The following is a 15,967-nucleotide window of genomic DNA, read 5'->3' as shown; positions in this document are numbered from 1 at the left end:
ATTGTTAGCCCCATTTTACAGATGGAAAAAAACTTAGATTATTTAATTTACTAGAGGTCACAATACTAGTCACTATTAGAGGATCTAGGATTCAAATCTAGGTTGCCTCACAATCACATACCAAAAATGTAAAGGTATTTATTTTTTTCCCCCAGAGGCCCCTATGGACTCAGAACACTGTCCAGGTTTCAGAGCTGCAGACCATCCTACAGACTTCCCCACCACAGGGTGAAGAAACTTCAAATTTTTACCCCTCTTCTCAATTAATCAACTAAGAGTGAACAGTAAGAGGTTAGAGTCAAGGAAGAAAGAATAATTTCTATTTATTTTGAAAGAAAATTTTACTTAAAACATTCATTTACAAAATGTTAATTGAAATGTTAAAATCAGATACAGAGAGATGAAATTACCTCCTTCCCTTAAGCCTCATTCAGTACTGTTTAACAATTTTGAGGACAGCCTTCTAAATTTGATAGGTATTACTTTGAGGCAAATGTATGCCTTCTGAAATATATTCCCATTACTAAGAGATTTTAAAATTTCTGTTTTAACATGAAACTCTCCACATTTTAAAGATCTAATTAATTAAAATATGCTTATAGTCCAGTTTCACAAAACAAAACAAAATTTCCAATTAATCTAAAGATGCTATTTATCTAGTTTTAAAAAGTCATAATCTGAATTATGCAATTATCTATATTTCTAAATCCATAACCTTACATAAAGCAAAGAGTGATGAAAAAGCAAAATATCAACTAATTATGTGATGTTTATCCAACTTTGAAAACTGAAAAACAACCTCAAAAAACAGAAGTTGGTGTAGTAGAAAGAACACAGGACAAAAAGAAAGAGAGTAATTGAACCAAATGAGTTTTAAACCTAATATTCAGTAATTCTATGAGTCTTAGTCTAAAATTTGTACCATTTAGGGAAACAGAATGACCTCATGAGACCTCAGAACCCTTGCCTACAAATGAAAATAATAATAATAGCAGCCTTGCCTATTTCATAAAAGTTAACTGAGATATGTACAAAAGTGTACAAGTAAACATAAAATGACCTAAAACAGAACAAAACTTGAACATCTTTTTTTAAAAATAATTTTATTTATTTATTTATTTAATTTTTATAATTCACTTGTTTGTTTATTTTAGTTTTAGAGAGAGGGGAAAGGAGAAAGAGAGGGAGAGAAACATCATTGTGTGGTTGCCTCTCACTCGCGCCCCCAGATGGGGACCTGACATGCAACCTAGTAATGTACCCTGATTGGGAATCGAACCAGCGACATTTGACTTGCAGGCTGATGCTCAATCCACTGAGCCACAGCAGCCAGGGCATGAACATCTTGTATTCATGCTTTCCTTCCTTAAAATTTCTTCCTCCTGCATCTCCAGCCATAAATGTATATCTTCACCTATTCTAAGAAATATCCCCTTATTAGTCCTCCCCATGTGGCTCCCTCATAGAGTCACAATCACAAACATCACAGCTAGAGGTAGCCTCAGACCCTCTAGTTCAGCCTTTCAGTTAACATCAGAAAATGCGAGTGATACTAATAAATAGCAGGAGGAAGATCAGAATTCAGGTCTCTAGGTTCCTGGTCCATTAATGAGCTATACTATTTCATTTATTAGAACAAGTTAGTTTACAATTGTTAGTTTAATTAACAATTAAAAAAAAAACAGATTCTTGTTTATTTCCTAAAACTTAAAACAGCCTGTAGGAAAAAGAAACTTGTACTAATTTAAAATAAGAGTTAATAATAGGAAGAACCTATGAATTAATCTGAATGATTATTACCATTTCAAACTTTAATTAACATCTTACATTAAATTAGCATAGAAGAATATAATCAAAAGCAATTTCTTATATTTTCATTTTTCAATTAGTTTACATGCAATATTATTTTGTACCAGTATCAGGTATACAGCATAGTGGTTAGACAATCATATACTTTACAAAGTGGTCCTCCCAATATTTTAAGTACCCACCCAGCACCATACATAGTTATTACAATATTATTGACTACATTTTCTGTGCTGTGGCTTTATATCCCGTGACTATTCTGTGACTACCAATTTATACTTCATAATCTCTTCACCTCTTTTACCCAGTTCCCAAATCCTCCCCCTTAGAAACCTTAGTCTGAACAGTCTGATATTTGCATCTGTAAGTCTCTTTCTATTTTATTTGTTTGTCAAGTCAATTTTTTAGATGTTCCTTCACCCTATAGTAGACTTTGCATCCCACAGGCAGAAAGAACAAATTGTAAAAGAACTAGAGAAATTCAGATAGTTCCAAAGAAGGTAAAAATGAATTCTTATATTTCCCTTTAATGTCTGTTTTTTTTGAATAACCTATTTTAAGGTTTTTATTTATACCATCAGGTATAAATAATTCTTGAGGAAAAACAAACACCTTATATATTTTTAAATAAATTTTAAAATAATTACATTAAAGCAGCTGGCTAGTTAGATGGAGTTTACCACCCGCTTTGGCCTGCATTCCCAAGCGACCCGACTCCAGGAAGAAAGCAGCTGGCTAGTTAAAGGTTTTAGCTACTGAACAAAATACTGAATATATTTTGTGAACTCAGTATAAGGAGCTCCACAGAAAATTTAAAACTGTAGGCAAATCTAAAAATGAACATCAAAGAGGATATGGTAAAATTACATTATTATCTGGTACTTCATGCCCAAGAACAAAGAGGAAGTCAAACAGCAGGAACTAAATAGAGTATAGCAGTGGTCCCCAATCTTCTGACAGCAGGGACCAGTGTTTTGGGGGTGGAGGGCTGGAGGTGGAGCTCGGGCGAGCTTCCCTGGCAGCGTGGTTCCCAATGGGCCATCACCTGACCCATACGGTCCAAAGCCTGGGGGTTGGGACCCCCAGAGTATAAGTAAAAGAAAGGTAGGAAGGAGAGAAGGAGGGAAGGAAGGAGTTCAGAAGAAGGAAGGCAGGGAGGGAGTTCGGAGAGAGAGATGGAGGGAGGAAGGAAGAGAGGGAAGGAGGGAAGGAAGAGGCGTAGTGGTACAGAGAAGCTATGAAGTAGTTTTTAGATGTGATTAACACTGATATCAGTAGATTTTGAGTAAAGCAGATTAGCCACCAAAATGTTGGTGTTCATCTAGTCAATTGAAAACATTAAGAGCAAAGATTGATGTTTCCAGAATAAAATCAATTCAGCCTCAAGACTACAACAAAGAAGTCCTGCCTGACTTTCTAGCCTGCAGATTTTGGACTCAAGATTGTAATATCAACTCTTTCCTGAGGTTCCAGCTTATTGGCTTGCTCTACAAATTTTAGACTTGCCAGTCTCCACAAGCCCATGAACCAATTCCTAAAAAAATCTATCAATCTCAATTTCAATGTCTTCTTAATTTCAATGTCTCGCTCTCTAATATATATGTATATATATATATACATATATATATATATGTAGTTGTGAGTAACAGAGAAGGAAAACTCTGACTCCAAAAAACCTCCACTGCCTTGCGGCATACCTCTTCAGGGGAAAGGCTAAGGGAGTAAACCCCGACAGAAAATCCGGAGCCGGAGTCCCTAAGGCGGTTTGACGTTGTAGTCAACACCGGCAACTCCTGCGGCGCACCTGAAGCCAAGCTGTATCGACTCCGTCTTTCCCTTGGATCCTTCAGCTGCGAAGAGAGGGGGGGTCTGCTGCATGGGCAACAGCAGACCCTCCATATCACCCTGCCCAGGCTCTGTAGCTTCAGCGTCATCGCAAGATGTCGATTCAACACGGGAGGAGACAGATACGATGTCACTCCCGAGTCGGACTGCACAGCCATTCTCGGCGGTGCAGATAGACTCTTAAGAAGCTACACCATCGTCTCTCGAGACGGACGGCTGCCGACGACGACGAGTTGTGAGTAAGCAAAAGGGTTTATTCCTGTTATTATTCACTATTATATTATTTTTCATATAAACAACTGTAAACTTACTTTTTCATGTATATATTTATTTATATATTTCTGTTTTGAAAAAGAACCCTATTATATTCTGTGACTTTGAGCATAGAACCAGAAAATTTTAATAGTTAAAAAAAAAGATCTTACAGGCCAGTTAATCTAGTCTCCCACCCAGTGCAGAAATCTCCTAGACATTGCTGCTGACTAGTCAACCAGTCTCAACACCTGAAAGGAGCTTATAACCTCAAAGACAGGAAAATCATTCCCTTTGAAATGGCTTCCATTATTGGACAAGTCTTTTTCTTATCTATGAGTAATTTCCAAATATCCAACCAATCGTAGTTCTAGCTTCTAGAACTAAAAAATGAACTACAAACAACTTTTGTTATTAGGTATACTATATACAGTTTATTTTAGATCAGCGGTTCTCAACCTGTGGGTCGCAACCCCTTGGGGAGGTCAAACAACCCTTTCACAGGGGTCGCCTAAGACCATTGGAAAACACATATATAATTATATATTGTTTTTGTGATTAATCACTATGCTTTAATTATGTTCAATTTGTAACAATGAAAATACATCCTGCATATCAGATATTTACATTATGCCCTGGCTGGTTTAGCTCAGTGGATTGAGCGTCGGCCTGCGAGCTAAGTGTCGCTGGTTCGATCTTCCAGTCAGGGTACATCAGAGAAGGAAAACTCTGACTCCAAAAAACCTCCGCTGCCTTGTGGCATACCTCTTCAGGGGAAAGGCTAAGGGAGTAAACCCCGACAGAAAATCTGGAGCCGGAGTCCCTAAGGCGGTTTGACGTTGTAGTCAACACCGGCAACTCCTGCGGCGCACCTGAACCCAAGCTGTATCAACTCCGTCTTTCCCTTGGACCCTTCAGCTGCGAAGAGAGGGGGGGTCTGCTGCATGGGCAACAGCAGACCCTCCATATTACCCTGCCCAGGCTCTGTAGCTTCAGCGTCATCACAAGATGTCGATTCAACACGGGAGGAGACAGATACCGTGTCACTCCCGAGTCGGACTGCACAGCCATTCTCGGCGGTGCAGATAGACTCTTAAGAAGCTACACCATCGTCTCTCGAGACGGACGGCTGCCGACGACGACATTATGATTCATAACAATAGCAAAATTATAGTTATGAAGTAGCAACAAAAATAATTTTATGGTTGGGGGTCACCGCAACATGAGGAACTGTATTAAAGGGTCGCGGCATTAGGGAGGCTGAGAACCACTGCTTTAGATACAAACAGATTGGTAGACAGAATAATGGCTCCCTAAAGATATTGACATCCTACCTTCAAAACCTGTGAAGGTGTTACCTTACATGACAAGAGGAACTTTTCAGGTAAACTAAAGATTTTGAGATGGGGATATTATCCTGAATTATCAGGGAGAGTCCAATGTAATCATATGAGTCCTTACAAGTGAAAGAGGAGTGAGAAGAGTCAGCTTCAGAATGATGAAGCAGGAGAAAGACTTGACCAGCCATCGCCGGCTTTGAAGATAGAGGAAGGGTCCACATGCCAAGGAATACAAGTGGTCTCTAGAAGCTGCCAAAGGTAAGGTAAAAGATTCTCCCTAGAGCCTCCAGAAGGAAGTTAGCCTGGCCAACACCTCGATTTCCAGCCCAGTAAAATCTCTTTTGGACATCTGACCTACACAACTATAAAATACTAAATTTGTTTTGCTTCAAGACACAAAACTTACGGCAACTTGTTACAGCAGAAATATGAAATTATACCAATATATTAATGCCTTTTTAATATTAGTTAAATATAAACAACTAGAAAGATAAGTAAATTAAAGTTTAATACAACTTAATGGGGCAATATTTTATAAACATTTTAACACTTTTAACAACCTCTGTGCAAATGGTCTAGCAGCACGCTCCATGCCTTAGCTCTCCACTTTCTGGGAAACATCAATTTCAGGCTCTGGCCAGGTTGCTCAGTTGGTTAGAGCATCGTCCCGATACACCCGGTTCAATCCCTTTTCAGGGCACAAACATGAAGCCACCAATGAATGCATAAATAAGTGGAGCGAAAAAAAAAATCAATGTTTCTCTCTCTCTCAAATCAGTGAAAAAACATTCATTTTTATAGGACAAATGAGAACAGGACAAAACTGTCATACTTTATTCTCAAAAATGGTGTATTTGTCTATCAATATAACCTTTTCTGACAAAAAGCCTGTTTAATAACTGGATTTGTAGTAAAAATGTTAACATATCTTGAAGTGAGAGAAATACTATGTGTATCAATACTGTCAATGTGGCACAATTTAATAATTATTTTTAAATCTAGCTACTGAGATTCTTTTAAAATGGGCCTACTATTTTACTTGCCTCATGAAAACCACTTGTCTGATTATAAGCTTTCATTTGAACATATTTTATGATATTTGTATTTAAGTTATAAAGATTCGGGAGTAAACTTAAACCTATACAGACATTTGAAAGAAGCTATTATTTAAGAAAGCAATATGAAGGGAGGGAATCTTCCAGACAACCTTTCAAATATCTGAAGTCTAGGATCACATTTTCACTTAGTTTTTACTCCCCCACAGTATATCCAGTTCCTCAAGCATTCCCCATGTAAGACAGTTCCGGCATCATCCCCTCCTCCTCACGGCCCTTGCAGCCTCTGACTGTGTCTAGCTTGTCAGTATCCTTCTTAAATGTGTTCAGAACTGAACACAATGTGCAAATGGGAGCCTCCAAATGCAAAAAAAAAAAAAGGTTAAATTCCTTATTCCAGAGACTTTACTCTCAATAATTCAACTAGGGCTTACAGACTATTAAGTCTTATACCTATTCAGCTGATTTCATGAAACTAAAGTATAGAATTTATATGTACTCATATTACATTTCAACTTACTAGTTCAAATAATCAGGCACAGATTAACAACAAAGCACTCTTTGGACAGAAGTATTCAAATCAGCAATAAATCTACCTGACTGTACTATCTCCCAGATCACATTTCCTCACGTTGTCCACAAGAATATCATGAGAGACTCTGACAATGTGCTTTCCTGAACCCAAGATATGTTGTTATGGCACCCCCTCCCCCCACATCACACAATCCTATCAAAAGGAAATGAAGTCAGTCTGGAAAGTCACTTAATCAGAGTCTTAGTTTCCTCATCTATAAAGAAAGGAAGTTGGACTAGATCCCTTTAAGCTATAAAATTCTATTATTATAAAAGAGATTTCTATCAGGTAGTAGAAAGATACTGAAATAAATAATGAAGGAAAGCTAACCCATGTGGGAGAGGTGCCTTGCCATGAATAAATGAGTGGGGTGAAGTAGTGTCTGTAATCCCACACTGATAATCCATAAACCAGAGGGGACTCGATTTTATTTCTTCTTTCACATAAAGTAAAGCCTCAATTCAGACTTTACCAATTATTAACTTGTGAGGTTAGACTTGTTCTGGAATAAAGCTTAACACTGGAGTCACTGAAAAAAGAAACTTGATAAGCAAATGAATAATGAAACAATTATTTCCAAGTCCTCTAGAAATATTTAATTTCATGCAGACCACTACAAATGCGAATTGTTCTTAGTCACTGTAAAAGATACTTACTTGACTCTCTTTCTAGTTATTACATATATTTAAAAACAGTAAGGCTAAACTTTAAAAAAATATATATTCTAACGGTCATACTTTTCTAACAGTCAAGCTAGTCTTCCCTTTTCTTACCAAGGTTTCATTTGAAGTGTGCTCATAGTCTGAAGAACAGTACAAAAGAAAAATAAACAAAATACACTTTCATTTTGATTCTCTCTTGAATTTATCTCATGTGCTCTAGAGAAATTTTCTTTCCTCTATGCCAGTAAATTTCAATGATATTTTGTTGTGATTCTCTTTTCTCAAGCTAAATTTATCCATGACTCCATTATATAAACAGACAAAACAGCTTAACTCTGTAGGCCAAATATTCTGCACAGTGTGCCAAGACCTACTTATACGTGGAGAATGGGTTGCCGAGGGGTCATGGTGTACAGGTGTATACTCATGCTCTCCAAGGTTGCTCAAGCCACTATCTAGGACCCTATGGGAGAGCTCAGGAAAGGCACTAGGCCAGTTAGTTATACTGAGCTTATGGCTTCCCACTGGAAAGCTGAATTGCTTGGGAAGTTTCTCCCCAGCCTTCTAGATTGCTTAAGCATGAGGGTGACAGCTTCTGCATAATAGTTATGATCATATTAGACTTTGTTTGATATTCTTTAGCTCACTGAAAATAAGTTACAAATTATAAACTAGAGTGTATTGTTTACTTTAAAGACATTTAACTTTCAAAAACATTTTCAAGATTGTATGATAGAATATATCAACGTAAGGCTATCCATAGCCTAATTTCATTACTCGAAATGGTACATATTATTTCCATGTTACAAAGAGAAAAACTGAGGCTCAGGGAAACTAAGTTATCCAAGGGGACTGAGTATCAGTGGAAAGTAAAGTGTGAACATAAGTTTGAATGACCCCAAATTCATGCTATTTCTACTCCAAAACACTCTTACTCAAACACGACACAAAGTTTACCATCAAGGAGCTCCACACAACAAGGCAGAAAGAAAAGGGTATAATGTTTCAGTACTACACAGTGAGAACACATTTATATGTTTCTTGTGTAATAAAGCAAAAAGAATGTTTTAAACAAGAAAATGTGAGGATCACAAGAAAGGCAAAGGTTATTACATTAGAAAAAGGTTATGAAAAAGTGGAAAAACATTCAGAAAATATAACATTGACATCCAGAAGGGAAAGAGAACACTTCACGCAGGGAAAAGAACACAAAGAAATGCGCACACACACACACAAAAGGAAAAATACAAGGCACTTATGTAAAATAGCAAAGAGTTCAGCTCTGCTAATGTAGAGTTTCCCACATTTCCTGATAAGAATTACAGGGAATTCAACAAAAGCACAGCTTCCCGGTCCCCTCTATTGTCTATTCTGATTAAAGAGGTTTGAGATGGGTCTAGGAATTTAATTAAAAAAAAAAATACTACAAGTGATTTTTATCAGCAGGGATGCTTAAAAGGTATTAGGCTGAAAGAGTTGACAAAGGGGAGTCATGAAAGCAGAGGCTTGAAATAACAGGTCAAAGAATTTGCCCTTATTTCTACAATCAGCAGAGGGCAACTGTAACATCTTAATGAGGTTTCTGGAAGACTATCCTGATAGTAATGAGTGGAAGGGAAAGAAGAGAAGGGAGCTGGGAGACCAGTCTGTAGACCATGGCGGCAGCCGAGGCTAGAGATAATGAGGCCTGAACAAGGGCAGCAGCAAAAGAAACTGATTTGTGATATATCATAGATGAAAAATTAGTAGAACAGTACAGCTAACAGGATGTGCAGAGTAAAAATAAGAAAAAAAGTCAGAACTGGACCTAAAATACTTTTGAAGGATATCGATACCAGGGAATAGAAAGAAAAGTCACATGACAGGGGGAAATTTGAGAAGAAAATATAATGAATTAAGTCTTGGCCAGGCATTGGGTAACTAGTGGGATTTTCAAATAGAGAGTTATCCAGTAGGTAGCTAAAGAAAGAAGAGTAAGCCAGCCGAGAGACATAAATTTGAAATAACTGCTATCTGCAACAACATGGATGAACCTTGAGAATATTATGCTGAGTGAAATAAGTCAGTCAGAAAAAGCTAAAAACCCAATATAGGATATAAACCTGAAACTCACAGATGCAGACAACGGTGTGGTGGTTACCAGAGGATAGGGGGGTGGGGGTAGTAAAGGGTAAAGGGAGAAAACATGGTGACAGAAGATGATCTGACTTTGGGTGGTGGGCACACAATGCAACATACAGATTGTGAATCATAGAAATGTACACTTGACACCTATATGATCCTATTAACTAATGTCACCCCAATAAATTTAGTAAAAAATAAGAGTAAGCCAGCCCAGAGATTATAGATTTGAGCATCAAAACAAAAGTATGATAATTTTATTACATAGTTCATCCTATTAAAAAGTTAAGATGAGAGAAATATGATGACACCACATTAGGGTTATATTATTCATTTGCTAATAGAATACAGGTTGCAATTTTCTTGGCAAAGAGAAAAGCATTTACTTAGTCTATGTCAGAAGTGTTTTTCAGATTTAAGAACAAACATAAAGAGCAAGCTGGCATTATTTACGTGGTGTCCCTTCACATATCAACCTTGTAGCAAGCACAAATTGCTTTTGGATTATCAAGTTTACTATATTCAGTATAAGATAAATATAACTTTTTAAAAACTCTGTGCAATAGTAAGCAGCAGAAGGAGGGTAAGCTTTAAATATTTAACATGTGTTGTTGTTACAAATAGAAAAAAAATTTTTAACTAATTTTCTAGTAAAGTCAACCTCAAAGTAATTATGAACAAAACTTACTTTAGACCAGATACTTAATTCAACAAAAAGATGACAGAAAAATTCCTTTTTCCTGCTCTTGATCTCTAAGGCTGCTCAGTGTACAGAATCCAGGACCCTATGGGAGTTAGGGAAGGGTATGGACCAATTGCACTGGACTGCCTTCCACCCCAGAATGCTGTGCTACCAGTGAAATTTCTCACCAGCCTTTCAGATGGCTTGCATTTGTACTAGGCAGCTTCTGCAGCATTCGAAATCATATTAGAGACTTAAATAGCTATAGAAACCTAACTTCAAATTTCTGATTCCACCATGTCCTAAGTACATGGTCTATCATTGTTTATTATAATAATAATCATTATCATCTAGCAAATCCATTATACAAATAGTAATTAAAATCTGAAACATAAAGTTCTTTAACTTTAGGTCTGACTAAAAAATAATTCAGGCTTAAAAAAACACTATAATTTTAAGAGGGTAAATGTTCTCAGAAATTGCAAGTATTACTGACCATAAGTCATCTTACAAATTAGTACAATGAATGCTTCCTGAATGTGCACCACGTGAAACGTGCTGTGCCATGTACAGCAGGAGATACAAACATGAATGAGATAAACTCTAATTTCTTTTATAATGCAGAACAAAGGGCAAATTAGTTTTACCTGACTAACTCGATTTACTTCCTCTTCTTCTTCTTCAGCTTCCTCTCCAAATGAAAGTAAATTAAAATTTCTAATTAAAAAGAAGAAAGAAAGAAAGAAAATTAGGAAGTAAAATTTAAACAAAACTTATAAATATGCTATTTTCAATAAGCAGACTAGAACTTACAAGAAGAAACACATTCTGACCATTTGACAATAGACAATATTCTTTAGTATTTAGCAGAAATACACTAAGGATCTATATTTTCAGCATGCTAAGGTTTTGGCCTCAGACCACAGATGTTTCCTATGTTAGACTAAATTAATGACCAAAAATCCATTTTGAGCACTACCATTAAATATACTAAGTATAACAGAAATAATTAAGCTTCTTGTATTTATCAAAACTGATTAGCAAAATGAAGAATTCTGAAAAACTAATAAATATATAGACCCAAGAACACTACAAGTGGGAAGCAATTAGTCTAGTATCTTCTAAAATATGGTTCAATATTTTAAAATTAATAAGTTAAAGGAAAATTGTTAAATAAAAAATATAAGCAATAAACAACTAAAAAAAAATATCCCATGGGGAGAGAAAAACTAAGTGTTTTCTTTAAGCCTTCAAACCAAAGCTATCCCAAAGAAGATCAATGATACATTATTAAAACTCTTTCTCAAATATTAGAAAAATAAAGATTTGGCATAAAAAAGGAATTTTTATTTCAAAACCTAGAAGCAATCAATGACTACAATATCATCCCTAATATATTTACTATGAAATAAAAACAAAAATAAAAATACCCAACTTTTAGGTTTGTTGTCATCACAAATTATAGACATAAAATATTGCATCTGAATATAGCATGACCTTTCATTTCAAGACCAATTAGTCAAAATAAATGAATCAAAAAGTAAAAGGAGCCCTGGCTGGTGTGGCTCAGTGGACTGAGCGCTGGCCTGTGAACCAAAGGGTCATGGTTTGATTTCCAGTCAGGGCACATGCCTGGGATGCGGGCCAGGTCCAAATTTGGGGGTGTGCAAGAGGCAACCACACATTGCTGTTTCTCTCCCTCTCTCCCTCCCTTCCCCTCTCTCTAAAAATAAATAAAATCTTTAAAAAAAGCAAAAGGAAATCAAATATATAGCTATATATATGAGCTTATTTTGCCACAAGACATCAACTGCTTATTAAAATGTCTGCTTCATATCTGAGAGTTTATAAAAGCAAGTTAACTTACTTATATTGTAGGGTATCAAGGAAAGAAATGAATATGTATTGAATACCTATACTACTGGGCATTTTCAAATTCCCCTTCTCATTTAATCTTCATAACAACCCCATATTTTATTGATTATAATCTCCATTTTATAAGATGGGGAAACTAAAGGCCAAAGAGGTTAATAAACTTTGCTTCTTATTAACTAGGTTAGGCAGGATTATACATAGAACTGTCTAAATCTAATATTAAGAACCCTAACATGGATGCTACAATTCAATAAAAGAATCAAGTGAAATCTAACTCTCTGACATCTATTTTAATAAAATAGACAAATAATGTAAATACTGTTCACAAAATACTGGAATTTATTTTAAAAAGAAATTTCTACTTCTTTGAAAACTATCCTAAGGAAATAATTCAGAATACAGAAACAGCTTTCTGTTTAAAAATAGTTATAATAAGATTAATTTAATAGCACAAAAAAAGAATGAAAAGGTATGTGAACATTCAATCATATCCTTCATACTCCACTTTTCAAGTTCACTATACTGAGCATGTATTAATTGAAAAAACAAGTAAAAAACACAAAATTCTCAATAACTCATTCATAGAAATAATTGCTACAGTAATCCTATTTATTTATATTAACACATTTTATATGGACATCTGAGACGACACTTAGTTAAGCTTAAGTTATATACTGTATTTGAATAAAAGAAATGCCCATGTAGAAAAAAACACGCACACTCAGAATTCAGATCTCTCCAGGTCCAAGCTGGCCTCCCCCTCACCAGTAAACAATTTTTACAAAAGGAAATCAAGTGAACTAAATGAATCAGTGATGCTTTTCAAACTGAAGAAAAATCTTACTACTATGATTACTTTGTGCCTTTGGGTTTCAATTGCTTTACTTTCTCCTCTGGTTTCTCTTTTTTTGGCTTTTTTATTTCTCTTGGAATGATGTCATCAAAAGGATTAAACAAAACCTATGAAGAGAAATATTTCAAAAACATTATTCCATTTTTAAAACTTCACAAAAAATGAAAACCAATATTTAATTGTATTGACATTAGTGTCTATATTTTTTCCTCACACAACCATTGTAAGTATAGTGAAACATATACTGCATAAAGTGCCTCCATTTACATGGCCTCATTGGAATCTCCTAATATTCCTATGTGCTATTAAGTAAAGGACATTTTATCCTAACTTTACAAAAGGAAAATATATTTAAGAAAACTTAATACATAATAAGAGACACAAAACCAGATATTTTGACTCCAAATCAAATGTTTTTAATGGCCACCTCCAATGGCTTCCTCAATGAAAGATCACTCTTAAGGTGCGGAGGAAGTCACTTCATTGGGTTAAATAAACCTCATTCCTCTAACTTTCCATTCTGAATTGAACTTTTCATTCATTGGATTATCAGCTAAAATTTCATCTTAGAATTCAAAACCTTCAATTAAAAAAAAACTTTTAATCAGAAACTGTGCCTAAATTACAGAGATAAAATTTGAGTTGTGACTTAATTTAGTATAAAGCCTTCATCTGATAGTTTAAAAATAGCAATAATCAATTTCTCTTAAATGACAATTCAAGAGCTTTAGGTTATACTAATCATGCTCCTACCTCACAACTTTTTATTTTGTGTGGATTAAGTGGTCTTTCTTCATTATCAGTATCTACTTCTGCCAGTCGCAGCATGTTATATATTGTATCCCCTGTAACCTACAAATTAAAACAAAATTTAATTGCAAAGTATTATATTCATTCTTTTAAGCAAGGAAACATTTTGAAAATATTTCATATTGTTATATAAGAGCATATGCATTAAATACTGCACATAAAACAATTTTATCTTCAGAGGAAACAGCACAGATGAAGTTCAACCCCTCAATAATATGTTTGGGAAATTTCCAATTTATACTTAATATCATCTTTTATTAAAAATTAAAACATAGCACTGGCCAAGTAACTCAGTTGGTTAGAGCATCGTTCTACTACATCAAGGTTAGGGGTTCAATACTGGGTCAGAACATAAACAAGAATCAACCAATGGATGCATGGATGAGTGGAACGAAAAATCGATGTTTCTCTCTCCCTCTCTCTCTCTCTCTCAAATCAATAAAAAGAAAGAAAAAGAAAAATTAAAATACAATGCCAAATAACCTCTTACTGAATGACAACTTTTTATTCAAACATCATAAACAAATGTAGACTGTAGAATAGGGTAAAAGAAGTAAATAATAACAATGTGGTAAGTGCTTTGCAGATATTATCTCACTTTATCCCCACAAAAATCATAAAAGTAGGCACTATCATTACTTTCCTTCTCCAGATAAGAAAATTGAGGTCCAAAGAAGTTATGGAGCCAACTTTGATGGCCTTTCAGAATTCTAACCATTATAATATACTTTATCTGATGTGTAAGTTATGTAACATCAACTGTAACACGGGTGCAGAATGGCAATTTAAATCTCATTTTATTATACACTCTTACGATTTTAAATAATAGTAAATAAAATCTATGAACATCATACAACCTGTGTCAGAGTGGCTCAGCTGTGCCAACTCAAATTCCTTAACTCGTTAAGTATTAAGCGATAATATTCTATTGCATATTTTTAGTGTGACTCTTTTCATTCAACATTTCTCAAAAGTTTTAAAATAACACCAGTTTTACAGTTGTGTCTTGCTTTTTCCCTTTTGTCTCACAAAATCCAGTTTTGCCTAGGACCTGGAAAATCATTCCTACCGAACCAGCAGAGGGAGCTGATACACTAATGACATCTAACATCCTAAGATGAAACATATAGGGATGTAGTATTTATGGGAAGGGAGAAGAGCAAGAAAAGAGCCTTCAGAAACCCTTTCTAAAGAAAATGACATTCCCTGATATAATGTGGATTGTGTGCAGGATTAAATAGGTACCATTGAAAGTAATATTTCAGGTAAACAGTTTTAGTGTTAACATAACTTTCACTTTAAAGTTAAGGGAATTTATCATTAACAAAATAAACTTCAAACTACTAAATCTTACTACCTAGGTGTCTTTCTAAAAACATAAAAACAGTATGAGTTGAGTGACATAGTAGCTAAAATGGGTAGTATGATTTTAGAAGAGAAATTTAAAGTCTTACTTGAAATACACAAAAATATTCAGGTGGTCCCTCACAGTTCATTATAAGAGAGATATATGCCATCATATTTGAAGATAAATAAATATTTTAGGGAGTAATTTATGAGGGCAGCTCTTAGATAAGTTGATCATACATATCACAGAAGCCTAAGAGAACGAACACAAACCTTGCCAAAGATGGTGTGCTTATTGTTAAGTTCATCTGCTCGACCCAGCGTAAAGAAAAACTGGCTGCCATTATCATGAGGACCAGCATTTGCCATGGCAACCAGTCCTCTCCGATTAAAACGCAACCGTGAGTGGAATTCATCCTGAAGCATGAAAAAGAAAAGATGTAGTAAACGACCCCAATTAGAAGGCCCTTCAGTCAGCTAGCCAGCAAGGTCCCATACAGCTTCTAATAAAAAATGCTGAAGTTTTATTTAACTGTTTTTCAAATATAATCACATCTAATATTTACTTCTCCTTCAATGCTAACTTTACTTCTGTAGCCTGTATGTTCTAAATATACTCAGCTACAAATTTAGCCTATTTCATAGAAAGCTGCCTACTTAAACAGAGAAAGGGTGCTTAAAGGGAAATAGAGTTCTAAGAGTCATCCCCTATACATAAAAGTCTTAGATAACAGAATTTCTACCC

The 15,967-nt window shown here is 35.2% G+C and overlaps 1 protein-coding gene across 1 annotated transcript in view; it reads right to left on the bottom strand.

The window, feature by feature from the left end:
• The window catches only part of CWC27 (CWC27 spliceosome associated cyclophilin), a 184,434-nt gene that overhangs the window by 152,949 nt on the left and 15,518 nt on the right, over window positions 1-15,967 (bottom strand). The window contains exons 4-7 of the mRNA XM_090278943.1: window positions 15,496-15,639; window positions 13,819-13,917; window positions 13,069-13,172; window positions 10,985-11,054 (exon numbers count right to left, since the gene is read on the bottom strand). Coding sequence (XP_090135069.1) covers window positions 10,985-11,054; window positions 13,069-13,172; window positions 13,819-13,917; window positions 15,496-15,639 — 417 coding nt within the window. The remainder of the gene's footprint in view (window positions 1-10,984; window positions 11,055-13,068; window positions 13,173-13,818; window positions 13,918-15,495; window positions 15,640-15,967) is intronic.

Source organism: Furipterus horrens, unplaced genomic scaffold, assembly GCF_987537825.1.
Source record: "Furipterus horrens unplaced genomic scaffold, mFurHor1.1.pri manual_scaffold_5, whole genome shotgun sequence".
In the NCBI taxonomy this organism is placed as follows: Eukaryota; Metazoa; Chordata; class Mammalia; order Chiroptera; family Furipteridae; genus Furipterus; species Furipterus horrens.
This window is presented reverse-complemented; position numbering and strand designations above follow the sequence as displayed.